We start from the raw sequence: 24,482 nt of genomic DNA, 5'->3' as shown, positions 1-24,482 counted from the left end.
GATGAGACTTCTGTCTCCGGTATGTAATGCCATGAGACTCACGGCTTTGTACTACAACACTCGTAATTTTTTCATACCCACGTCGTTCAGTTTACAAAGGCCGCGAGGCCTAATCGAGGGGTTATGACATATATGCAGTGCGCTGGTAGCACAAGGTTGTGTTATAGAATAAGTCATTTTCTCTTGTTTCTTACTTTTGCTGTGTTCTTATCAACCCAAACACTCTCAGCTCAACCACAAAACCACTCACTGAACATTTACGATCGCCGAAGATGCATATTTCAACCTTGGTAATTGTCTCTCTGGCTGCTCTCGCCCTCGGTCAGAACAACACAGATCCAACTTCGACAAACTTTCTCTTTGCCTCTCAAGCTTCAGCCAATCTCGCAGCCGAGTCTTCATTGATCTCTGTGGCTTTGGACTCCATCTCGGCAGCCGCAGCAACTGCGACAGGAATCTACAAATCCCAAATGCAGAGTCAATACTCTGCATTCTCGTCTGAAGCTTACGCCGGCTTGTCGAGTCAAGCCATCGCTATCAGTAGTCAACTGGGCTACTCAATCTCTATCGCTACAACGATGCAGGTGCCAAGCTCAGTCTTTATTGCTACACCGATATCAGTGTCGAGCTCGAACCTAGTGTCGACATTGTCTGCGTCTAACTTGGCGACAAGCGGATCGACGAGTAGCATCGTCAGTGCCAACTCTGCTCCTTCAGATTCGGGTTCTGCAGCTTCTTTGACTGGTAGTAAATCCTCGAGTTCGTCGGACATCAGAACTTCGGCATCTTCGACTGGTGATTCCACAGCTACTCGCTCGACGACATCTTCTTCGGCTTCCTCAAGTTCTCCTGGCGGAGTTGCTCCAGCCGCTATTCCTGGGATGGGCTGTGTGGGTGGTCTTCTGTTGGCAGTGGTCAACATTTTGTGATGGCTCGCTTTGCATCTGTCGAGCATTTGGCAGCACCTCTCCGTGTGCGAAGGTTTGTAACGCGTCTACCTATCAAAATGCACAATGATCTCAAGGACTGGATCGTGATCCAAAGAGGCGCAGTATCCCTCAGACTCTCTTTGGACACACCCACGATCTAGAGATCACCGTGCTTTCTTATAGTAAGCACTGCGCTTTCTACCTTTGTAGCAGAGAGGAGTGTAGGAGACTAAGAGTCACAAACTGTAGCAAACGGGTTGGCGGGAGTGAACAGTTCCTCGTGTTGACACGTATTGCTGGAAGCTCCTGAGATGACCAACGGGATACTTTTCAATACCTGGTGCCACTTTTTTATATAATGTAGTCTATATGATCATCAGTCATGTTTGTGGAGGTTTTACTGTCATATCACACGTTCGACATGCTCGTGTGCACAAGTTTGTGATGAGTCTAGCTGTAGAAATGCACAGTGGGCTTGGGAGAAACGGCACTATCCATTGAGATGCGATACGTTAGGAGCTCTCTCTGGACATGTCTCGAGTCTTGAAATCTTGGTGCATTTCCATAGTAGAAATCGGGTCTATATCTTGGTGGAAACAATGTAGACGCCGGAAATTTTGGCACATGGAAACGAGGCAATCTACACTGGACTGTATCTCTTTCCATCACTTTATCTTATCATAATAACATTACGACCGAGTCAATGTCTCACAGGGCCAGCCCCATGTTGCGAGGTAGCAATGTTGTGAGATGGATGCTCGGCGTCGGAAGAGTTGAGCTTCCCCACACGAAGAGAGAAGAAAAAGCCGGAGATCAAGCGACAAGCGATTTTGGACGAAATCTGCGTGCGACCTGTTGAGCGCTTTCGCGATCGGACGACGACAACGACAACCATCGACAACCCCCTTTTTGTGAAGCCATTCAATGTGAGTCGCTTCATTGATGGCCAGAGAAGACGCGACTGGATGCACACCGACCGACTTTTTGCAAATCTGCATCTCGACTGGCAACCGGCGCAGTGAACGGTGGTGGAGGAGAAAAATCAAACAAGCACACGCATACACAATCTTCGACACACGACCGACACCATCACTCCTCGCACACTCTCTGCCATCGTCTGCCACCGCCGCAAGCCTTCTCGATCGCTCCAGACTTGCAACAAGCCGCCGCACCCATCCTCGTCGCGCCTTCTCAGCCCTCACACACAACTTCACACACAAGGACAAGACACTGACCGACGCTTGCGCACAGCAGCCTTCATAATCCGACAACATGGGTATCTCTCGCAGTGGTAACTGGAAGCGCGCCGCCTCTGGCGCCAAGCGGTAAATATCTGCAACCTCATCACTCTACTTGGGAAGCATTCGCTGACATTGTCTCAGCATTCCCGCCAACAAGAAGCGCGGTACGTAAACAAACTGGTGTCCAACACCGTAACCCGATTGCTTGACGAACTGTCTTTCTGACTTTTCGTCTCTACAGCTTTCGAGAAGGGCCGTCAGGCTGCCAACACCCGTATCGGTGCCAAGCGTATCCATCTCGTGCGCACCCGTGGTGGTAACCGCAAGTTCCGTGCCCTCCGTCTCGACTCGGGCAACTTCTCCTGGGGCTCCGAGGGTATCTCCCGCAAGACCCGTGTCATTGCCGTCGCCTACCACCCTTCCAACAACGAGCTCGTCCGCACCAACACCTTGACCAAGTCCGCCGTTGTCCAGATCGATGCCGCTCCCTTCCGTCAGTGGTATGAGGCCCACTACGGTGCCGCTCTCGGTCGCCGTCGCCAGGCCAAGGGTGAGGCCGAGGAGACCAAGAAGTCCAAGTCGGTCGAGAAGAAGCAGGAGACCCGCACCAAGGCCTCCGGCAAGGTCGAGTCCCCCATCGAGAAGCAGTTCGAGGCCGGTCGTCTCTTCGCCGTTGTCGCCTCGCGCCCCGGCCAGAGCGGTCGTGTCGACGGCTACATCCTCGAGGGTGAGGAGCTCGCCTTCTACCAGCGCGCCATCCGCAAGTAAACCATGACCCGCCGCTAGTAACGAAGGATTATGAGGGGTTACTCACCATGGCAATTCTCACACATCATGGTTGGGCGTCGTTGTTCATGACACTGGCGTTTGCTCAAAGGACAGCAAAAAGTACTGTTGTTAGCTCATGCCAGAATTCTCTCTTGTTTCTCAAAAAAATTTCAAAGCCGTCGAATACCCTCTCATATATGAGCCCCATGAGATGATTGGCATTTTTTCTTTCTCACTATGCTTGTGCCGTGTAGTAAATGTCTACTACAAACCATAACTTATGTCTTGATGAATGATCCCTGGCCCCTTCCGTCATCGCCACTGCCCTATCTGCATCTTGCATCTTCCCATCTTCCCACCATCATCCCTTCATCGGCAGGTCCAAGTCCACAACGAATGGCGCGTTGACAGGACTGTACCCGACATCCATAATCGCCGCATTAACCATCAGCGTCTGCTCGCCCCTCTTGATGTCTCTTCCATTCACAAACACTGCTCTCTGCTTCTTGACTTCTTTCTCCACCACCTCAATCCTCTCAACCTCTTTAACATGCTTTTTCCACCCCTGTGTCTTGAACTGCTCCATCGTCTCCTTCTCCTCAGTATCCAACACCTCATCCCATGTCACACACTCTGCACCCCATCCCTCATGAATATGACCGAAACAATGCACCAATGGCTTTGCTCTAGCCACTGCTTTGAGCAAATGCGGACATCCCACGTTCCCATGTGCAGTCATGTCTCCATGTTTGTAGGGCGGTCCGTGTGTACAGATGATATCGATTTCCTGCTCTGAAAATGAGGGGATGGGGTTGATGGCGATATTTGTGGCGTCAGAGAGAGTTTGGGAGGGGTAGTTGTAGCGGTCTTCGTGTTTTTCGTAAGGGAATGCCCAGTCGTAGAACTCGGGTTGGTAGGGAGATGTGTAGAGCTAATGGGGGATGTTAATTGTTAATGTCTTCAACCAATACATTTCTATGTTGTCAATCTCTGCGATTTTCTCTTTACGCAACCAATAGATAAAGGCAACAAGAAAGCAAGAAAGACTAAGAAACCACTCACCTTCAACACCGCTCCATTTCCCACTTCAACCTCATGAATCCCCTCCTCCAACATTCTTACTCCCTCTCTCACGGCCCGTCCCTCTTTCCTAAACCACATCGCTCTGGCCTCCTCATACGTCTCCTCCCACTTCTTTCCCCATAAAAGTCTCTCGTGATTCCTCATCCAAGTCTTGTCCAACGTCCTATCATGGTTCCCCGCGATAATCAGCTTTACCGGTGCATCGATGGAAGCAAGCATATCGAGTGTCTTGCGATATTCGGAGGCCAGACCCTCCATGGTAAGATCCCCACAGTGGATGAGGACATCTGCCGAGGGAAGAGGGTGGCGGAAGGGCTGAGACGAGGAGGCAGGTGCAAGGGGCGTGGAGTGCGTATCGCTGATTATCAGGATGCGTGTCTTGACCGTTCGAGCCGACATTCTGGAGAAGGTTGGTTCGCTCTGGTGGGCCAGTAAGAAAATAGTCCGGATTTACTTGAGGCAGCGTATGCAAGATGAAAGTTGAGTCGGTCGAGGTTTGGGAAGCACCGATGCTTGAGACGTCTTTTGTTTATTCGCGTTGCGTCACGCGTGGATGCATGAAGCTTGGTACACCAGCTTCACAATCGTCCCGATGCGAATAAGAAAGTACTCATATAGAGATATACACGAGATAGCAAAATGGGTATCTAGATGATAGCTGAAAGATAAACAGAAGACTTGACCACAAACAATCACAAATTTTCATCCATCAAAACCTCGTCCTACTGCTCGCCCTGCTATGGCTCCTCGTCCCACCGTCACCACCACTACTTTTATCCTTACTTCCCAAACTTAAGAAACTCAACCTTTTCTTGATGGAAGCGCGTCGACCTCTAGGTTTATGGGCCGCCTGTTCGGTATGTTGTGTGTCGATAGTGAGAACATCGCTAGGTGCTCTTTCACGCATCGCCGCAGGCATCTGCGGTATCTCCGTGTTCTGCCATGCTGCAGATCTCAATTGCCAATCTCTCGAAGGATATATCGCATGCAATTCCGACAAAAAGCTGTCTTCGAAGCTGGCTCGCAGCATCTCTTTGATGTGCGTAGGGATGAAAGGAGAGGATATAGCAAGTTCGATGCTACGGGCATGGTCCTCGAGTGAGATGACGAGAATATCCCGCAATTGTGTTTCCTTGGTCTTTGGCTCGCCATATCCGTCGCGGTAGATACTTTGGGCTTCTGCCATGGTGTTGTTGGCGGTGCTGCCTGTTCCTGGACGGGACTGGAAGGACTCAAGCAGTTTGTGGTACTCGGCGACACTACCGCTGGTATTCGTGTCTACGCTCGATTGAATTGTCTCAATCAGTGTTTCCACATGTGATTCTCCTTTGCTGGCAGTGGAGTGAGTTGCAACTGCTATGTTCAGTGTCTTGCGCTGGGTGCGATCGATGGCTGCTTGCATCGGTGTCAAGACAACTCGCTCCTCTCGAGTGATGGGGCAATAAGACAATACTGTTGGGAATGCCGTTTGCGTGTAGAACACGGTCTTTTCGACAACTTGATCGATAACACTGATAGATGGATTGTCATGGCGGCTTGTCATGGCAAACGCAATCGGTTGAGCGGTCAGACAGTGCTCCCGATACCCCGGCGCGACGCCACCTTGCTGATTGATGGGATGCAACTGATTCTTGTACACAGTGACAGGACTGATCTTGACAGCCGGATCGTTTGTCGTTGATGTGGGATTCGTGTAGTCTGGTCCCAGGTTCAAGACGTAAGGATACTGCACTTGGAGCAACGTCGAGAAACTCTTCCTGTCGCAGTTCGAGGGGCCTTCGAAGATGAAGTGCTGGCCCCGTACAGACCCTGGGAAGAGTTCATGGTCACTAAAGGCAACGTAGAAGAACCGGGGCAGTGGTACCGGCCCGGCGGCCAAAGTGTTGTAAATGCGTGCCTCGTCTAAGCGGACCTGCGCGATACCAGCAGCGTCCCAGGTGGCTTCACGTCCTCCGGCGAGCTGTTTGAGAGTTCTGAGAACATTCTCCCAGCAGTAGCCCTTCTCAAAGTACGTGGCCATGGTTCGGTACAGCCGATCCTTTCGTGATTGCACTAACTCTGTGGGAGTCTCAAGCCCAGGTACCTTCACTGCAACAAGGAGTCTGAATGGCTGACTCTCGTTCAGTACCTCGACGTGGAGGTTCAGTGCACATGCTGCACTAGAATAGTTCTTCGACTGGATATGGAGCTCGGTAAGCTCGTGGATTCGGCACACGTATGCTTCCTCCTGGCCACTCAATCGCAAGAAATCCATGAGACGAAGGAGTTGTACCATACGAGAAGCAGGGTCTCTCACGTCGCCCAAATCGGCCAGTACGTTGAACAATCGACCGACCTCTGAGATCACGTCCATCACAGCTTCGAAAAGCACATTCAGCTCAGTACTTTTGACAAGAGCAAAGTGTTTCCCCAGGCGTTCCAAGAAAGCGGACGCGAACGGGCTCTGTATGGCGGCATCCTGGCGGTGCATAGTGTCAAAGGCGTTGATGATGGCGGCTTGGACTACACCCAGATTCTCGTTCAGTTGCCATTCACTGACGATGATGGAGCGCAATATGTCAAGCCCAACAGATTGCAGCTGATCGTGAAGCCCCATACATAATTTGACAATAGATGGAATGATCTCAGTAGACAGACCCACTTGATACCCACCAACTCGATCCATAGGATAGAGCACTTGCACGTACTCTGGAGGAGCCTGCCAGCCCAAGCAAGCCCATCCTTTTTGGAGTAGGTCGGCAGCATCAGCGCGAATATCTCCACCGATCGTCCAGATGGCTCGTCTTGTCTGTTCGGTGAAAGTTTCCATCGACACCGTTTTGCTCAAAGCAAGATCGATTAATATCTGGAACCAGAGTTCCCATAGATCAGGGTTGAACTCCATGACATCGTTGACGCCGCTGTCATCTTCAGAGGGCACAAAGTTTGCAGAGAGCATATCGAGTAACCACTGGAGAGCAATGACAGCGACTTTTGCATGGGTGACATGCAAACTAAGCCACTGCGTTGGAAAGGCTTCTCCATTGTGGATGGACTTGAAGACCCTGAAAGCCTTCAGCAAAAAATCCTGCTGCATTGTCTTCGAATCAGATGGAGTTCCGTTCAAGAAAATTTGGCCTTGTGGTGGCCCATTCTGGAAGAAAGAGTCAAGCACTGCGGCGAGTTCCATCAAAACCTCAGAAGGTACTTTTGTCGCGTCCACAGGCATACTCAGGAAGGGGTAGTGGTCCGGAAAGAGATAGGACAGAGACTTCCTCGGTTTGTTAACGGAGAGAGAGGATGCCCTCCCATTTCCTCCACTTTCCAGGTATTCATGGATGACGTGGTAAGCTTCTATAAGTCTCCAGATGTAATGTAAGGACTGTGCAGCGTTGGAGATCTGCGCTTGCTGAGTGCGTAGGATCGAACAACACATTCTGACACCCTCTATCTTTTGCTCAGACAAGTTAGAAGCATCTGGCCAGTAGCTTTCAAGCCATCCTATGGTCAAAGCATGTAGCTTAAGCAGTGCATTGGGAGCGGAGAAGGTGTTTTGACTGGATAACTCCTTGATCATAATCAGTCTGTGTATGCGCAGACCACCCTTCTTGCTTGCTGATGCATTCATCATGCCATCAACGACCTCAAGAATATCATCGGCGTTCATCGCATGAGCAAGCTCAGGAAGCCAAGAAGAGAAATGTTGCACCAAGATTGTCTGAGTACCGTATAGATCTTCTCTTGGATTACGCATCAGGTTTACCAACGCCACCAGCACAGAAGAGACGGCGTTATTCAGTGACGAAGTGCTTCGTGGTGATCCAGATTGGCTCCGATTCGTAACGAATTTCATGACTTGGCCCGAGACTTTCAGAGTACTGCGCAGCTCTCGTGCATCCTCGACCTCGTACGGCCTGCTGATAAAGGCACGCAAGGCTCTGCACACGCCCTTGGAAGCATCGTGCGAATGTTGCCGCTCCTGGATGTATTCGTCAAATAGACCTTTCGTACTACTGAATCGACGATCGCGTGTGAGATGGAGCATGTGAACTAGGCATGACAATGCTCGCTCAGTGAAATTTTCTCCAAGGCTAACTCCTGTTCCGGTGTCATCATCCACACGGTAGAAGACATCGAAGATCTTGTCAAGTGCCGTCAAAACAGGTTTGAAGAACTTGACAATTTCCGCATCTGGGGCCTGCTTGAATCCTCCCAGTAGAGGCAGAAGACCTTGTACTGTCGTCCCATCCCATTGCACAAGTGAGCTAATAGTCGGGTCCTGAGGGGTAGTACTGCTGCTGAGTGTGACGTCTACCGACAATGCAGCCATCGGAGTATTGTCCTGTATCTGGAGCTGGTCGAGACGTGAAGGCAGCATCTGATATGCGCCTCTACCATGGACAGTACTAGCGGTATACTCGCTATAGTCCCACAAAGCAAGTATCTGCTGACCATGAGTACAAACAGCTCCTTGGTGATCCCATAAAGGTATCCAGGCCAGTGCGAAAGGAAACTGGTTGCCCTCTGCAATACTGAGAACGACATGCGCATGTGGGAGATCTTCGTTGAGAACCGACAAACGAATGGTCTGATTCCAGATCTCGCTGCGGTCGATAGCCGAGGTTCTGTAAGCGGTATGCGGTGGACGATTCGATGCTGGCCAGACAGAGTTCTCAATGCGCTTTCCAGCCTCGGTCCGCACTTCGAGAGTCAGTTGCAAGTTTCTCAATTCCGCTTCGTTAGGTATGGCAACACTTCCTTCTTGCGGATGGAAGCAGTGGGCACCAGATGGCAGGATGGGCTCTTTGAGAGTAAGGTATACATCGCTGCGCTGTTGGACTGATCCAGAAGCCAAGTTCAGTGCCTGAGTACAGTAGACATCCCGCAACAGAGCTGGATGATCTTTGATGAGTACGTCGGAGTTTGGATGAGCAAAGGCATGCAAATCGAGCTGAAACTTGCCGACCGAGGGCGCTTTGGTAAAGCTACCCATCGGGCTGCGGACAAGATTTTTGATCACCTCTGCCCAACCGTCTGCACCGACAACAGGTTCCTCGATGATTTCCTCGAAGGCTTCAGCTGGTGTCCAGAGTGAGATGCTATGGGTAGTGTTGCCATGCTTACGGATGAGTTCGCCAATCTCAACTGCGCCATAGCCAATGACACGTCTCAATTTCTTTTCAGCTGTCGCGGGACGTCCTTGCGCGTCTACTACAACGGGTGTCTGGGGCCGGCCTCTCATCTTTGATCGTGATGACTCCCGAGTTGGCGGTCGTGCTTGATCTCGAGAAGTACTTCGTTCAAGATTTTTGCGACCGCGCTGACTGCCCCAAAGGAAGCTACGACGGGCGCCCGTACTTTCTGATCGACTGTGGGACTCCGGTCTGTCTGTCTGAGGCGTTGCTTGAGAAGCTGCGATGACTCGTTTCCGGGGAGCTTCTTCTCTATGAAGCAAGCAGACCAGGTATAGATGCGAGCTTGGATCAGTTGCACTGCCTATCTCCGCCTTTGTCAAGTCCGTGAACAATGTCTTTGGCAGTTGATTAGGGGTAAGACTTTCGAGCGAGTGACAATCGAAAGGCACTTCGACGGCAAAGACCTCGGACACAGCGCGTGGTACAGCATCGGATGCTTGACGACACAGATACATATGCAATACTCCAGGCTCGCTACTCCTATCACCAGTTTGTTTCAGATCAACCAGTAAGTGCGAAACCAAGGACTCTTGAGCAGGTGGGGGAGGAGGTCTATCGCGCATGCTCATGAGCGCCTGCAACTCCAACATTTCCGGGATGCTGTCTTGCGCAGTAAGTATGCGACCCTTCTCCTGCGGGCTTCTAACAATGACTTCTCCATGGAGCAGCTTGTTTCCGTCAACCAGATCCCAGACCGTCCTCTCTCGCAAAGAAGCCAACTCCTTCTCGGTCAGAAGGTCGTGTATTAGCTGTTTGCGCGCATTGTCCAATCTGCCAGCCAGGTCTGACAGTTTTTCCAAAAGCTCATACTCGTGGTTGAGTACTAATTGATGTACGTGAGTAGAATGCCACTCGCGCAGGCATGAGGAGATTTCGTCGACCAGAGGTTCCTCATTAGAGAAAGGTGTCGCATCACCAATGCGAAGAGCAGGGAGAGGAGCCTCTTCTTTCAACGCGCCCACCGGCCTCGGCTGCACGTCGATGGGTAGTAGATGAGCGTTGTTTGGTTTGCGTGGCAGTAGGCGTGTCCTCCTCTTCGATTTTCCTCGGCGCGGCGTATTGGTCGACAGTTCTAGGAGACCATGGCCGTTCTGGGCACCACCGTTTGCCTGAGTATTGTCCGGCTGTTCCTTCTCTTCTTCCGTGACCTGGTCCTCCTCTGTCAAGACCTCTCGGACCTCGATACAGTTGCGTGGGAAGATACCAGCATATGCTCGTGGCATGAGTGCTTGGCCATCCTGACATTCCAGACCCGTAAGAATGGATGGTTGCGACAGTAGCCATCCTCGACACCACCCGAGAGCGGCGCCACCCACTTCGGTGACATAGACATCGTCTCCAATTTCCAGGGCAATATCGTTCGGATGACTCGCTTCGAATCGCTGCACGCATACAGCATGTACGATGTGTTTGACCGGTCGCCACGACATGTGTATAGAACTAGCTTCTTCCGTTCATGTATGCGCGTGTCTCTTGACCGAGGGAGAATCACAGCAGCAGAATCGTATCGTGTGGGCTTAGCGGTGAGTGGTGGTTTCGGGCACGAGGGCAGCTTGGAGCTGGGATTAGTCGAGTGTTTCCAGAGACGATTGGCTCACGAGCGACCGTCTCGACATGTAACTTTGTACGAGTGCGAAGGAGCCAGCTGCGACAAGACGAAGGTTTGAGGCCACTTGCCGTCGTTTCGGATATCTATGCACCTACAAGCCCGCGCTTTTCTTGGTCTTGTCCGTCTCTTGCTGTCCTACTTCTTCGCTGTTCGGGCTCATCGAATATCTGCAAGTCGAAGGTCATGCGACATTCAATCTGCGTTTTCCGGGTACTTTGTTACAAGGAGTATGGGAGGCTTCTTCACAATCAATGACTCCTATACCAGTTGCTAACGAACGCGTCCAGGGTACTCCACTCGAAGGCTATTCCAGGCTATTGCAAGTGGCTTCGAGGCACGGGCCATCTCATCTGCTTGAAGGTTGCACTGTCTCAGCATCGACTGCAGATCCTCCATATATTGCGAATGGTACCGTGTGACTTGTGTCGCAAAAGCTGTCATCCGTCTTTGGTGGCACATGTGCCAATATGCAATGGATATTTTTGAGAATTGGCTGAGAGTTTGTTGCTCTGCTGATTCTATGCCCATTGCACAATGTGGTCATTGAGCTATCAGGACGCAGTTTTGGTTCCAAGGAGAGCAGATAGGATCGTATCTTCCGATTGATGCTGTTTGGTTCCTCGTGCATTGATACTGCAACGTTTGTGACATGTTCTGTATGGAGACAATGCACTTCTTGTGTTGACGCCTCAAACTGTACGGATATCTATAGGATCAAGAATGAGAACAGGACTGTGCGGAGCATTCCTTATAGTGCAGCACAGCTGTCGAGAAGCCGTCGACGCTGATTCACTGACTCCTTCTCCAAAATGATCTCTCTGGAATTTGCCCTCTCCATGTGCAAAGGTTCGTAACGCATATAGCTATAGAAATGCACAATAATCTCGAGAATCGGATCATGTCCATCGAGATGCAATGTTCTCTAGACTCTCTTTGGGTTCACTTCTAGTCCACAAGACACTGTGCCATGTTACGCTATATCTTTCCGTGAGAGAGAAGGAGGCGTTGGAGACTGAAGTTATTAGCACACGGCGAGGTCCCATTGACCTCCTGCCCTGGGCCGAAAGTCCTGCGTCTATGCCGCAAAGATTAGAATCTTCTGTCAACGTGACCAAACTGGGTGTTCCCGACTGGCATGGCCGCCTTCTTGAAGCGTGACAATTAGCGGCCACTCAGGGTGTGACCACTCGACAATCCGGGTTTTCCTCTTCAGGGCTGTGACAAACTGTTTGTTGACAGATTTCGCTCGAATTGCGCCCGTCCGAAGCTCCAAGATCAAGATAAGCTTGACGGGATCCGCGACTTTGTGAACAGTGTCAACAGGAGAGTCCAAGGCGACAGTTTGATTCTTTGGACCGTTCCCCCTGTCGTCAACGTCAGCAAACTGTTTATCTGGTCATATGTTACAACATATTTGTGCACCTTAACATATCTCAATGTGAGTAATGGCCGAAAGCGAATGCCTTTCTCGTCCTTCACGGCCTTCACGACAAGATCGCCCAGGAGAGTCACCCGCTAGTTGCTGTAGATATGAGCTTTGGCAAGGGCTCCAGTGGGCATTCTCGTAGCCGATTGCATCGCCAAGGACATTTCTTTTGTCAGTGTCATATCCCATGAGGGTGTGCCGTGCAATATGACGTTTCTCAGAAGGCCGTCAATAAGGACCAGGATGGTTACCTTAGGCACCCACTTTCGTCGAGTTGGCTCTTGGGTAAATTCTCCTACGAGGGCGTTAGTAATACTCGTCGACACCGTAACCGCGTTGTACAAGCCTTGGTCCAATAAATCCTGCAGGAGAGACTTGAGCATATAAACGCCTTTGGTGGACTGCTGGAAGTTGTGTGCAATCTGCAGATGCACTAGTGTCTCGCGGATCCAAGATGACAGATGTAAAGAAGACATGGCAGTCGAGCCGTTCGTCTTGGTGTGGCCTTGCACACGTTTGGGCACGTTGACAACGAAACGCAAGGAGTCGTCGTCGGTCGGCTTGTGTAAGGCACTAGTGATAATGCCTCAGCAAGGCATCGAGAAGCTGTCGACGCTGAAACACTGACTTCTTCCCCAGAATTATCTCTCGGAAGTCTTTCCATTCTGTCGCGCCTTAACCCGAAAATTCTGGCAGCTGAGAGCCCCATATGCATAAAGGTCGGCGGCCATCAGAGCCGCAAGGCTGTCCTCGCGCGCCTTGGTTGCATCGGCGAGCATGGACTCTCTGACGTTGATGGTTCGCTGAGGGGGCCGACCAGCCATGCCGCTGTCGACAAATGCGCAAAGATAACGAGAGTGCAGACAGAATGTAAAGCAGAGTGTTGTATGTGCAGAAAGAAGTTTCGCAGACAGATACGAGAAGGAGTTGCAGGCCACAAAAGGAAATGAAAGAGAGAAACAATTCGAGCGGCGGACAAGTTATGGAAAGGAACGGGCAAGGGGAGCCCAGATGGAGTAAGTGCAATCATGCAACAAGAGAGTGTAAGGTAAGTGCGGATAGGAAATCGTGAAGCTTGTGAAAGCTGAGTTCTGTTAGAAATTTGGGGGTGCAGAGCAGCAAATGAGGAAATGCTCAACTGAGCGGTGAGCTCCATGCACAAAGATGCGATTCTACGTCTTACCTCTTGACCTCGAAGATCGCTCGACACTCCTACCGCGAGCGTCATGCATCGGAAAGATTCCATCGTTCATCAGCCTCTTCGCCACAAATATCTGTCGACACCACTGCCCGAGCACTTCTGCCGAAACAATGCGTAAGACCTCTTAGCCGCTACGCCGCAGGCACCTGTCGACACCACTGCCTGAGCACTCGTATCGAAAAGATCCCGAAAACCTCCCAGCCCCAATGCCGCAGGAACTTGTCGACAACCGCACCATGAGCTCATTCCAGAAGGTTTTGGAAGCAGGCATTTGTCGACACTCTGTACAGGAATGCTTTCGGGAAAAGACACGAGAACATGCTAGCTTCTACGACTCAAGTAGCTGTCAATCTTCTTGTGCAGGTTTGTCATCGGGAAAGAATTGAGGGAAGATTAGACACTGTGCCTGGAAAATCTGTCGACACTTCTCTGCCAGGATGAAAGCTGTTATACAATGTTGAAGAGCACGAATGTCTGTCGGATTGAATTCGTGAAGAAAGCACGAGATGGCCTCTACCTGTGACCTACTGTACTACTCTGGAAAGTGATATGCATCTCAATCCCTTCGGCAGCAGCTTGCATCAGTGCAGTGAGAAGACGATCCATGTCGAGGGAGTCGTGTGCCTGCTCGAGGTAGTGTCTCCTCTGAAGCATTCGGCTTGGCGGTGCTCTTGCCTTGCCAGACATCGAAACAATTCGCCCCTCACAGCTCCACAGGATGCGCCGAAGTGAAGAAAAACGTAATGCTTGCTGTTTGCCACTTGCTCATAAAGCATTGAACACTTTGTGGATGTTGAGCAAGTGGAGGCAGAGTCCAGACGTGCAACTAGACAGCAAAATCACATGACTTTGGTGCGCAGAAACTAAGCGAGGACCACCGTGCCAAGACTTGCACTCTGGGCTTTTGCAAATTTCAGCGGCCTCTCTCTCTCTGGATTTTCAGGTCATCCTCGTTGTCAACTAACCACAGCAGTCAACATGTCGCACAGAAAGTTCGAGGCTCCCCGTCACGGCTCTTGTCAGTACACCCAGCGCCTACAGCAACCACCGCCAGCTCGCCACGTCCAAATGCTAACGCGCGCGCACAGTGGCCTTCCTTCCTCGCAAGAGAACCATCCACCACCGTGGTAAGGCCAAGTCGTTCCCCAAGGATGACTCCAAGAAGCCCGTCCACTTGACTGCTGCCATGGGCTACAAGGCCGGCATGTCCACCATCGTCCGCGACCTCGACCGTCCCGGTGCCAAGCTCCACAAGAAGGAGATCGTTGAGGCCGTCACCATCATCGAGACCCCTCCCATGGTCGCCGTCGGTCTTGTCGGTTACATCGAGACTCCCCGCGGTCTCCGTTCCCTGACCACCGTCTGGGCCGAGCACTTGTCCGACGAGGTCAAGCGTCGCTTCTACAAGAACTGGTACAAGTCCAAGAAGAAGGCCTTCACCAAGTACGCCAAGAAGCACTCCGAGAACGCTGGCCAGTCCGTCACCCGCGACCTCGAGCGCATCAAGAAGTACTGCACTGTCGTCCGTGTCCTCGCCCACACCCAGATTCACAAGACCCCTCTTAAGCAGAAGAAGGCCCACCTTATGGAGATCCAGGTCAACGGTGGCTCCGTTGCCGACAAGGTTGACTTCGCCAACGGCCTCTTCGAGAAGCCCATCGAGATCAGCTCCATCTTCGAGAAGGACGAGATGATTGACTGCATCGCCGTCACCAAGGGTCACGGTTTCTCTGGTGTTACCTCCCGTTGGGGCACCAAGAAGCTCCCGAGAAAGACCCACAAGGGTCTCCGTAAGGTCGCTTGTATCGGTGCCTGGCACCCTTCGCACGGTATGTTTTGGCAACCTGACTTGCACATTTGTTCTCTGATACTAACGTCCACCCAGTCCAGTGGACCGTCGCTCGTGCCGGTCAGGACGGTTACCACCACCGTACCTCGGTCAACCACAAGATCTACCGTATTGGCCGCGGTGACGATGCTGGCAACGCCTCGACCGAGTTCGATGTCTCCAAGAAGACCATCACCCCCATGGGTGGCTTCGTCCGCTACGGAGAGATTAACAACGACTTCATTATGCTCAAGGGTTCCGTCCCCGGTGTCAAGAAGCGCGTTGTCACTCTCCGCAAGTCCATGTTCATCCACACTGCCCGCCGCGCCACCGAGAAGGTCGAGCTCAAGGTAAGCCATCTGATCCCTAGCCCTCCTCTTTTGACAAAACGTTTTCTGACTCCAACTAGTGGATTGATACATCCTCCAAGTTCGGTCACGGTGCCTACCAGACCCCCGCCGAGAAGAAGCAGTTCATGGGTACCCTCAAGAAGGACCTCGAGCGTTCCGCTTAAATGTTCTCTTCTCAGCTATGAAAAGTCTTGCTTGCGACATGACCGGCGTTTTGTTATTCAATTAGCGGTCTGGCAACTGGGGAAGACGAGTGCTAAAATTCAAAATGATTCCCACCCCATCAATCTGTCTTGTTTCTCATTGTTTCAATCTTATATCTGTCACGTGTGCAGCTTTCATCTATCGTGCAACATACTAACATAGAACGAATACTTCTCGACTGTCTGCTTGCCTTCTAGAATCGAGCGATCTTCCATCCTGGTCATGTTCACATCTTCAATTCCTGCTCTCCCAGAGGCTTCTCACGGGTAACTCTAAAAATGCACAACCACCTCGAGAGCTATGGCCAGTATCCATCGAGAACCAATTGACTCCAGGCTCCCTCTTGATGCATCTCTCATGCTACAGCTACTGTGCCCTTTGCTAGTATCTCAGATCCTTGTAGGTGGATAGTGTCACATGGTCTGGGTCTATCTTCCGTTCTCCTCCTCGATGCTTAAAAGCCACCAGAATGCACAGCTCGCTTGGGGAATACGACCCCGTGATATATACCTGCGCAGAGAGATGCTTGATAGAATAAGTTACTGTTAGATATCCGTTTTGAGCTTGTTCTCGAGCACGTTGGGCTGACCTCTACATTCGCGTGTAAGTACATCGTCATTCTGTTCTCCGCCTCGTCGTGGTAAGAATGGGAGAAGCTAATTGTTTGTGGTGTTGGGAAGGAAGAAGTAGCATGTCTGGTGCTTTCCTGCTCGCTCAAGCAGAGTTGAACTTCACCTTTTGGGTTTTCAATTTTTGCTGTCAAGACTGGGTATATGTATATCTTGACCGATCTTTCGTCTTCGTCGGTGCATCCTCCTAGGCTGCTCCAGTGATTCTGAATATGGCAGAATCGCTCAAATAGCAGTACCCCTCTCGAAGCTGTCTCTGATTTCCGAAGTGTACTTGTTGTAGAACCTCGCCAATTTTTGGTTAAACTGTGGTCACTCAATGTCAGAAAACTCTTCCAACCTACATCCCCGTTTGCAGTAAAACTTACCTGCTTGTTCTTGTCGTTAATGTACGTAACATCACCATCCTCCTCCTTGCCACTCCTCTCCTTCCTCTTTTTGAGTCTGACCTCCTCAGCCTTCTGTATCTCGCCCACCAACTTATCAATCTTTTCCTTGCTTGGCTTATTCCCCACGAAATCAGTCGAGTCTTTTGTGCTGTAGAAGCTGCCATCCTTGTCCACGGCAATCAGTTCTCCATCTTCCGTCTCCACAATCTCTAAACCTCCTGACTGAGCAGCCCTCTCCACAGCAGCCATTTTCTCCGCCTCGTAGTTTGAAACATCGGGATTCATATCCCTGACTTGTCGCTTGTAGATTTTATTCGCGTCTTGCCCGAAATCTTGGAAGGCAACATTATCGCGGTGTGCCTTTTTCTTGGCGAGTTTCTTGTCCCAGGCAGCTGATTCCTCGGCCGTCCAGTCCCAGGCGCGCTTGCGATCCCAGTCGTCGCCGTCTTCGAGGGTTTGTGCGTGTAACAGTTTCTCGGTAGCGCGTTCTTTGCGACGGGAGAGTGCGGCTAAAGCGTTCGGGTCTGCAGAGGCGCGGGATACTTCTAGAGTTGTGGCTTTGCGATTGTCGTCGCGTGAGGATTTGTTTCTGTTGCGCAGGGCGGCAAAGCGGGCGAGACGATCGGCTTGCGATGAGGGTGCTGGAGAGTCTGATGTTGACGTTGGTGTGGGTGTGGGTGCCGCGGAGGATGCGCCTGTGTCGTTGTCTTGTGAGGGTGCGGTATCCTCTGTGGTTGTCTCGGTGAAGCGGCGCTTGGATGATTCGGCCAGAGAGTCGTCTTCTGATGGGGAGGGCTTGCGCTTGAGTGTTGATGACATGATTGCTGTTGGTGAGATGTATTGAGTGTGAGGATGGGAGAGGAAGATTGAATGTCCAAGTCGCGATCGAAACATGTCGAGATGCACGACTTCGTCATTCTTGACTTGGGGATGACCCTGGCTGAGTAAATAATCTCCATCATCCATCAACATAAAACTCGAGACACATCCGATGGTCGGCTTGTGTGTTTACTATTCTGTGTAGTAGGAGTATCCGATCATAACAGTGCTAGTCGAGGCCTTCATAAGCAACGTTCGAGGCTCACCTTGATTGTTCGACGTGATAGCAGTTTTCTTGCTTGATGCAAATCAAAAACACGCGACAGTCAATTCATCTGGCACAGTGCTTGTTCCATCGCAGAAGGCTTGATCAAAGTTGATATCATTTTGAATTCGTACAGTAGCCACATCTTTCTGCGAGGCTACTTGCCATGCCGTCCATTGGCCGTCTACGCCATAAAACACCTGCTCCATAAATCTTCCATTCGAACGCCAAATGCTAAACCGACATATCCTTTTATGAGATGAACCCAGTGCTAGTACCCTGTTCCCTCAACACACTAGCACTACGACCAGCATCCCAGAACAGATCTACAGCCTCGTTGATATCTTGCGCCGTGACCAAATTGTTATCCGAACCTCTGCATCGCGAGAGGATGGCAGCGGGTGCAAGAAGTTGGATGGCATAACGCAGACTCACGCGCTCACCGTGCTTGGTCAACAGATCCAGAGATTCGTCGGCGAGTTGTGTGGTTTGTACAAGTCCTTGGGCGGCACCTGGCTTGTCAGCCTGCAGAGATGGCGGTGCGGCGCTGCTGTATTCGAGACGTGCGCGAGTTGCGACGATGCTGCGGATCTCGTTGGCCGAGTAAGGGTGGGTGGGAATGATGAGGAGGCGGTTGAGAAGATCCGGAGGAATACCGTGTGCAGAGACGAGGTTGTCGGTTCCACGGATGGTAGTAGAGCCACGGTTGGATGCGAGGATGACGATGGGAGAGATTGATGATTCGAGAGCGCGGTTGAGGTAGGTGAAACATTCCAGGTCGAGCATGTGCACTTCGTCAATGAACAAAACACCTGGTACAAGTTCTGCAACACCTTGATCGATGTATTTGTTGACGACCTTGTTGATCTCAGCGCGTAGCTTGTCGGTGATTTCGGTCTTGCGAGGCTTCATCAGCTGGCCCATCATGCTCATGACATCTTGACCACCCTGAGGACGAGCGTTTGCAATATCCAGGTCGTGAAGAGTGACGTCCTGGACGACCTGCTTCTTCTTGTGGACCTCTCCCTTTGGTACGGGGACGTATTCCTCGGCTTCCAGATCGAACTCGGTAGCGAATGCGTCGCTGCGACCAACACGCTTAACAGCACCAGTGTTTGCTTCAATGTAGATGACATCTCCGACGCGGACGCGCTCTTTTTGGATGGCCTCGTAGATGCTGGGATCCAGACGTAGCTTCTTGGTACCACGGGCAGAGCGCATGGTGATGAGCAGGTGTGAAATGGTGCGACCGTAGCCACCCAGGGGGTTCTCGGCCTCTTCAGGGGTCAACTCGGTGACCTCTCCCTCGTAGACCTCCTTTGTTTCGTGGACACGCAGACCAATGGCACGGCGGAAGTTCTCCATCAAGGCTTCGGTCTTCTTGACTTCTGTGCTGTAGACCTCGGAGGCGACGATGGGGCAGAAGGGCACCTTTGTTCCCAACTCTTGTGACACGGCCAGGGCGAGGGCAGTCTTGCCAGTTCCAGGACCTCCGGCGAGGAGGACAGCGCGACCGGCCATCTTCTTTGCTCTGATCAAATCGACGACAACACCAGCAGCCTATTACGATGTTTTAGTAGGAGAATCGCGCAAGACACGGAGCCTACCAACCTCTCTAGCAGCAACCTGACCGACAAAGCCCTGAGCGTTGGTGTCTGCGCGGCCATCTGAGCGCAAACCCAAGCCCTTGATGTGAGAGTGTGCAGCGGTGCGGTTTTCGCGCGAGTTGCCCTTGACTTGGGCGATTTGAACGGGCTTCATGCCGCCCGACGTGGTCGCGAGAGATCCTCCGTTGGCAACCGACATGATGCAGGAAGTGTGGATGAGAATTGGATGGGGTGGATAGCTAGAAGCTGTAAGGTGATGAAGATGGAGCAACGAGCAAGCGGCGGACAATCTTCGGCCGCGCCGCCCAAAGTCCAAGGCCGCATCGCCATGAAGATGCATCTTGCAGCAGTAGTTACAGCAAACCACACATAACTCTCGCCCACCATGGTGTCATTACTGCAGCGCATGCGCAAGCTGCAAACTGTATGTTTCCACCTCTTCCATTGCCTCGAGCCTTGCTGACAACCTCCGCAGAAGGTAATCAATTCCTCACCACCACCAGTCGCCAACCACCAAAAATTGACTTAAGACATACAGCTCCTCGCCATCCGTCTCGGTCCCGGCGCAGCAGTCCTCCCCAAGGAAGTCTCCCGTATCCACATGCGCTTCGCTCCCAAAATCGATGGCGGTCACATGGGTTCCAAGAAATTCTGGCGCCACGAACTCGTCCGTCTAAAGTTTCACAACCCTGCCATCCCCATGACTCTCGACCGTACCGCCGCACAAACAGACCCGGCTCTGATGACCGTCTTCTTCGCCGACCCGGAAGCCTCGCCCACCAGTGGTGCCGCTCCCACCACCAGCACGAGTGGTGACAAGGAACCCAGCAACTACTCGCCCAGCACGAGGACAGAGACGATCGACATGACAATGCGCACCCCGGAGAATATCCTCGCCGATTTGATCAGGATCACCAACGCAAGACAAGTCGAGGCCACACAGGAAGAGTTGGAGACATTGCGTTCGCTCGAGGAGCAACGCCTTCGCAGCGAGAAAGACAGCAAGCTCAGTTTGGAGGTTAGAGAAAAGAAGAAGAGAGAGGAGGCTCTACTGGCCCAGGCAAGAGGCGATGTCGCTTCGGCTGTCTAAGCTTTTGGGTCGAGTCGATCTTTGTAAAACTATATGGTCCGAGAGACATGGCACTTTCTGCATGGCGTTTGATGGATAAGGTATTGGGGACTACCAAAATTACTGCATGTGTACAAAAGAGCACATATCACGTTTCTTTTTCTACTGCACATACTCGGTCGCCCAGAGATTGGTGTGAAGTCGCGATACGATCAAGAGACAAGCAGAAGGGACATGGATCAGCCATGAATTCGCTACAAGAACATTGGAACACTAGGCAGTAGCCATGCCGTTCCACCACGCGAGACAACCCAGCGCAAAGACAATGACCATGGCATCTGCAACAACCGTCTGCCAAATGACAGCATATCTGCCCAGCATGCTAATGTAGTTGGAGTAAGGCTGAGGCACCAAGCCCGAATTCGCGATGGTAGCCAACCATCCGCTTCCCTGCAGTCTTCCCTTTTCCATAAAGTATCTGCTCGATTGCAACACGACTTCTGCGGTCGCGAACATGTAGAACAGTCTAGGGCCGAAGTCCGATCCCTCAAGAGAGGCCGAGCGAGAGAGCTTGCTGCCATTGAAGGTGCCGCTGGCTGCAATGTAAATGGCTAGAGCCAGAGCAAAGACGGCGTGAACGATGCGCCAGAGGTAGGTTGTTCCAGTGGGAGCTGAGGCTTGCTGCTGTGTTGCGCGTTGACCTTGCATCATGGCTTTGAGCATAGGAGGCAGGTCGTCCATGGCCGAATCTGGGATGCCGCCTGCTGCTGAGGGGTCTCCGCTGAGCAACGATTGCATCATCTTGAGCATGGGATCCTCGTCTTGCTGACCTGGTCGCGCAAAAGGTGACTGCTGCTGTTGTTGCTGCTGCTGCAGGCGGGCGAGTTGAGTCTGATCCGAGGGAGTGGGTGTCCAGTAGTGCTCGGAAATGTCGACCTCGTCTGGGTCTTCGATGGATGCGTGCTGTGGTGTCATGGTTGATGTCGGCTTTGCGGTTTTGGTAGGAGTTTGTGTCATGGATGCTATGATAAGTGTCAGTCCAGAGTAATGTTACCGTCGCAGTGAATTTGCTTGCGACATACGTTCTTCGGGAGCAGGAGCAGGTCTTCCACTCAACTGCGTGATGCGCGCCAGTCTGTCCGAGCCTTCGGTCTGGATCTTTGCATTGCGCTTTTCGCGGCGCAGACGAGCTGAGCGCTGTGCCGGTGATTCTGTATCGAGGTCTGCCATGACTTGTCGTTGTTCGTCTTGTCGTGTTATGCAACAAGAAAGCTGGTCGCATGAGTTGGAATTCTAGAGCTCCGTCTACCTCGTCATACCGGTACTTGCCGTCTATACCATCGCCGCTTCCCAACACCATCGAGTCTTGCTACCCGAGACATCCTCGAGTCCATGTGTCTTGGAAGTCTCAATACCTTGTGTCACTTTTTACTTGACGTCTGACTGATTGTAATCGAGTTCGTCAAGTCCAATCGTGTGAATGAGTGACTGTCTCGCTGATTCCCTTCATGTCTACTTGAATGCTTCTGAGAACTTGCTCTCATTCTTTCCAGATCTGTTTTGCACAGATCTGTTCTCGTCGTTCCTTCCATACCATGGGCCGGCACAACAAGACAGCGACCAAGAAGACGAACGCACCCAAGAAGCCCGCTCTTACACATTTCCTTTGCATTCCTCTTGTAAACTCCGTCTCTCAACCCCAATTAGAAGCCAGTATTGGAAAGTTCAAGGAGCACGTTTGTTCTGCTGTTCCGGTTCAAGCCTCTCAGGAAGTAGAATCAGCAGCGGATAAAAGCAATGTTTCTACGTTGCATCCTGAAGCAGTCAGGCCATTGGGCTCATTACACTTGACCCTGGGAGTCATGAGTTTAGACGAAGCAAAGCTAGCTCAAGCGACTGCACTACTTGAGTCTCTAGACCTAGGGAATCTGCTTCAAGAAGCAACATCTTCTCAGACGAGCCAAGTCAAGACTACAGACACCTCTGCTACAACCTTGAACTCAGCACCACCAACAAGCACAATCAAAGCACTCACTCTGCAAAGTCTTCCTTTGACACTATCCCTCGAAGGATTGGAACCAATGCAATCACCCACAAAGACAAGTATCCTCTACCTCCGCCCTCACGACCAAACAAACCGACTTCAACCTCTGTGTCAAGCACTGCGAAAAGTCTTCACCGTGTCTGGCTTACTAGTCCCTGACACACGACCACTGAGACTTCACGCTACAATCGTGAACACAATCTACATAAAGGGACGCAAGAAGAACAATAAACCAACGTCTGAAGCAACACAAGCAAAGGACGCTGGAGTCAAGGCTTCGGAACCCGATTTGCCACCATCGACGAATGCGACCGAAAATAAGGAAGATGCTCTACAGGCCAATACACCCGACTCGGGCCATGGTCCTTCAGCAAAGTCTTCGTTGTATCTAGATGCTACGTCCCTTCTTTCGACCTATGAATCTCATGTATGGGCTTCTGACATTCCTATCTCGAAGATTGCTATCTGTGAGATGGGTGTCAGGAAACAGCTCTCCGAATCCGGCGGAGTGGTCGGTGAGGCTTACAAAGAAGTGGCTACCAGGGAGATTTGAGAATTCGAATGCAATGGATCGCGAGAATTGAGAGGAATAGCAAGGGACATGTGAAGTTGTAAGAGTTAGAGAGAGAAAAACATTGATTTGCAAGACCTGAACGCCGAAAATCCATCGCGCTCTATGTGCATCAAGAAATAAGAAACAAGAAAGCAAACTCCCCACCCAACTACGACGAAAGAAAAAAACAAGCAATGCAACCAAGAAAAGACCAAACGCCACCATCCAGTCATCTACCACTCTATCTCATCCTCTTCCTGGATCTCAGATGCAGCACCACGCATGTGAGGAGGAACCACATTCTTTCTGGCCTCTGCACGCTCAGCAATCTCCTCAGCACTCAATTCAGGCTCCTTGTTCTTGGGAACACGAAGCTTGAAAGTTTCATGAACACGAGCGTTGTGGAGCTCAATGGTTCTGAATTCGACGAGAGGTGCATCGACATGCTCAGGATGAGCCTCGACCGGGGCGGCTTCGGTTTCTGCTGTGGGTTGAGTGGTTTCGTTTGGTGCAGGAGTTTGAGTAGATTCGCTCTGTGTCGTGGACTGAGTAGACTGTTCCTTGGAGGCGAACTTTTGGGCCAACTGCTCAACAGTCATGTGGATTGAAGCTGGTGTACGAGTGGCAGCAACACCTCTGGTGGCCAACTTGTTGCGAGAAGCAGCCTTGCGGTTGTTCTTGGTGTTGCGGTACGGAGCTGCTCTGGCAGATGGTCTGTTCTGTTGAGTGTTCTGCTGAGTGTTCTGCTGAGCCTTTTGCTGAGCCTTTTGCTGAGGCTTCTGCTGAGGCTTGTGCTGGCGTTGCTTCTCCTGATTGTGGTTCTGAATTGCAGTATTTCTGACAAAAACTTGAATGCGAGAGGTTTCGCTGTCGAGATCAGAGTCGAGTTTGTCCTTTGAAACTTGACGGATGAGGTTGTGGACTTCTCTGCGTTGACCACGCTTCAGAGGGATGGACTTGATATCGTTGAAGTTGACGGATTGAGTTGGGTCCTTGAGGTAGAGGGAGAGCAACTTCTTTGCATCGCCCTCGAACACGTCGAGAAGACGTTGCGTAGAATTGAGGCTGGCGGTCGTGAGAGTGGCACCGTGGGGGTTGTTGATAGCAGAGAGCTTCTCCTTGAGGGTATCGGACTTGATGCAAACGAGCATCTTCTCGAGATCCTCGGCGGTTAGGAAGACGATGGTAGGTGCTGCAGAAGACATGTTGGTGGTATGTTGGATTGTCGGGTAAGCTGAAGTATAGTTGTGTGACAATTGGGTTTGATGTAGAAGTCTTGCAAGGAAGGAATAGG

The 24,482-nt window shown here is 51.4% G+C and overlaps 12 protein-coding genes across 12 annotated transcripts; 4 read left to right on the top strand and 8 right to left on the bottom strand.

Moving 5' to 3' along the window:
* Nucleotides 1-367: 367 nt before the first annotated feature.
* Nucleotides 368-922, bottom strand: M436DRAFT_67018 (uncharacterized protein; the record flags this gene model as incomplete). The annotated part of the gene is made up of 2 exons (XM_013568496.1): nt 368-457; nt 575-922. The coding sequence occupies 2 exons, from the start codon at nt 920-922 to the stop codon at nt 368-370; spliced, it is 438 nt and encodes a 145-aa protein (XP_013423950.1).
* A 1,279-nt stretch (nt 923-2,201) lies between these two features.
* M436DRAFT_75899 (ribosomal protein S8e) lies at nt 2,202-2,938 on the top strand (the record flags this gene model as incomplete). The annotated part of the gene is made up of 3 exons (XM_013568544.1): nt 2,202-2,254; nt 2,312-2,334; nt 2,412-2,938. 3 exons carry the CDS (start codon nt 2,202-2,204, stop codon nt 2,936-2,938), a joined length of 603 nt encoding a protein of 200 aa, XP_013423998.1.
* Nucleotides 2,939-3,299: 361 nt separating this feature from the next.
* Nucleotides 3,300-4,432, bottom strand: M436DRAFT_55187 (Metallo-dependent phosphatase; the record flags this gene model as incomplete). The annotated part of the gene is made up of 2 exons (XM_013568386.1): nt 3,300-3,842; nt 3,986-4,432. Coding segments are annotated over 2 exons (990 nt in total), but the record flags the coding sequence as incomplete, so codon positions are not given.
* A 298-nt stretch (nt 4,433-4,730) lies between these two features.
* M436DRAFT_85222 (uncharacterized protein) lies at nt 4,731-10,625 on the bottom strand (the record flags this gene model as incomplete). Its single annotated transcript, XM_013568543.1, has 1 exon — nt 4,731-10,625. One exon carries the CDS (start codon nt 10,623-10,625, stop codon nt 4,731-4,733), a length of 5,895 nt encoding a protein of 1,964 aa, XP_013423997.1.
* Nucleotides 10,626-11,906: 1,281 nt separating this feature from the next.
* On the bottom strand, nt 11,907-13,054 carry M436DRAFT_67014 (uncharacterized protein; the record flags this gene model as incomplete). Its single annotated transcript, XM_013568495.1, has 4 exons — nt 11,907-12,196; nt 12,233-12,396; nt 12,495-12,790; nt 12,911-13,054. The coding sequence occupies 4 exons, from the start codon at nt 13,052-13,054 to the stop codon at nt 11,907-11,909; spliced, it is 894 nt and encodes a 297-aa protein (XP_013423949.1).
* Nucleotides 13,055-14,409: 1,355 nt separating this feature from the next.
* M436DRAFT_55162 (uncharacterized protein) lies at nt 14,410-15,773 on the top strand (the record flags this gene model as incomplete). The annotated part of the gene is made up of 4 exons (XM_013568380.1): nt 14,410-14,449; nt 14,520-15,260; nt 15,317-15,609; nt 15,669-15,773. 4 exons carry the CDS (start codon nt 14,410-14,412, stop codon nt 15,771-15,773), a joined length of 1,179 nt encoding a protein of 392 aa, XP_013423834.1.
* An 894-nt stretch (nt 15,774-16,667) lies between these two features.
* Nucleotides 16,668-17,650, bottom strand: M436DRAFT_75895 (SYF2-domain-containing protein; the record flags this gene model as incomplete). Its single annotated transcript, XM_013568542.1, has 2 exons — nt 16,668-16,748; nt 16,811-17,650. 2 exons carry the CDS (start codon nt 17,648-17,650, stop codon nt 16,668-16,670), a joined length of 921 nt encoding a protein of 306 aa, XP_013423996.1.
* Nucleotides 17,651-18,167: 517 nt separating this feature from the next.
* Nucleotides 18,168-19,676, bottom strand: M436DRAFT_55533 (putative RuvB-like 2 protein; the record flags this gene model as incomplete). Its single annotated transcript, XM_013568465.1, has 3 exons — nt 18,168-18,415; nt 18,479-19,475; nt 19,527-19,676. The coding sequence occupies 3 exons, from the start codon at nt 19,674-19,676 to the stop codon at nt 18,168-18,170; spliced, it is 1,395 nt and encodes a 464-aa protein (XP_013423919.1).
* A 231-nt stretch (nt 19,677-19,907) lies between these two features.
* On the top strand, nt 19,908-20,612 carry M436DRAFT_55377 (uncharacterized protein; the record flags this gene model as incomplete). Its single annotated transcript, XM_013568432.1, has 2 exons — nt 19,908-19,950; nt 20,053-20,612. The coding sequence occupies 2 exons, from the start codon at nt 19,908-19,910 to the stop codon at nt 20,610-20,612; spliced, it is 603 nt and encodes a 200-aa protein (XP_013423886.1).
* Nucleotides 20,613-20,864: 252 nt separating this feature from the next.
* On the bottom strand, nt 20,865-21,821 carry M436DRAFT_55136 (uncharacterized protein; the record flags this gene model as incomplete). The annotated part of the gene is made up of 2 exons (XM_013568374.1): nt 20,865-21,613; nt 21,674-21,821. 2 exons carry the CDS (start codon nt 21,819-21,821, stop codon nt 20,865-20,867), a joined length of 897 nt encoding a protein of 298 aa, XP_013423828.1.
* Nucleotides 21,822-22,186: 365 nt separating this feature from the next.
* On the top strand, nt 22,187-23,188 carry M436DRAFT_55322 (uncharacterized protein; the record flags this gene model as incomplete). The annotated part of the gene is made up of 2 exons (XM_013568419.1): nt 22,187-22,903; nt 22,973-23,188. 2 exons carry the CDS (start codon nt 22,187-22,189, stop codon nt 23,186-23,188), a joined length of 933 nt encoding a protein of 310 aa, XP_013423873.1.
* A 233-nt stretch (nt 23,189-23,421) lies between these two features.
* Nucleotides 23,422-24,393, bottom strand: M436DRAFT_85215 (uncharacterized protein; the record flags this gene model as incomplete). Its single annotated transcript, XM_013568541.1, has 1 exon — nt 23,422-24,393. One exon carries the CDS (start codon nt 24,391-24,393, stop codon nt 23,422-23,424), a length of 972 nt encoding a protein of 323 aa, XP_013423995.1.
* Between the last annotated feature and the right edge of the window lie 89 nt (nt 24,394-24,482).

This window comes from Aureobasidium namibiae (genome assembly GCF_000721765.1).
Source record: "Aureobasidium namibiae CBS 147.97 unplaced genomic scaffold scaffold_19, whole genome shotgun sequence".
Lineage (NCBI taxonomy): Eukaryota > Fungi > Ascomycota > Dothideomycetes > Dothideales > Saccotheciaceae > Aureobasidium > Aureobasidium namibiae.
This window is presented reverse-complemented; position numbering and strand designations above follow the sequence as displayed.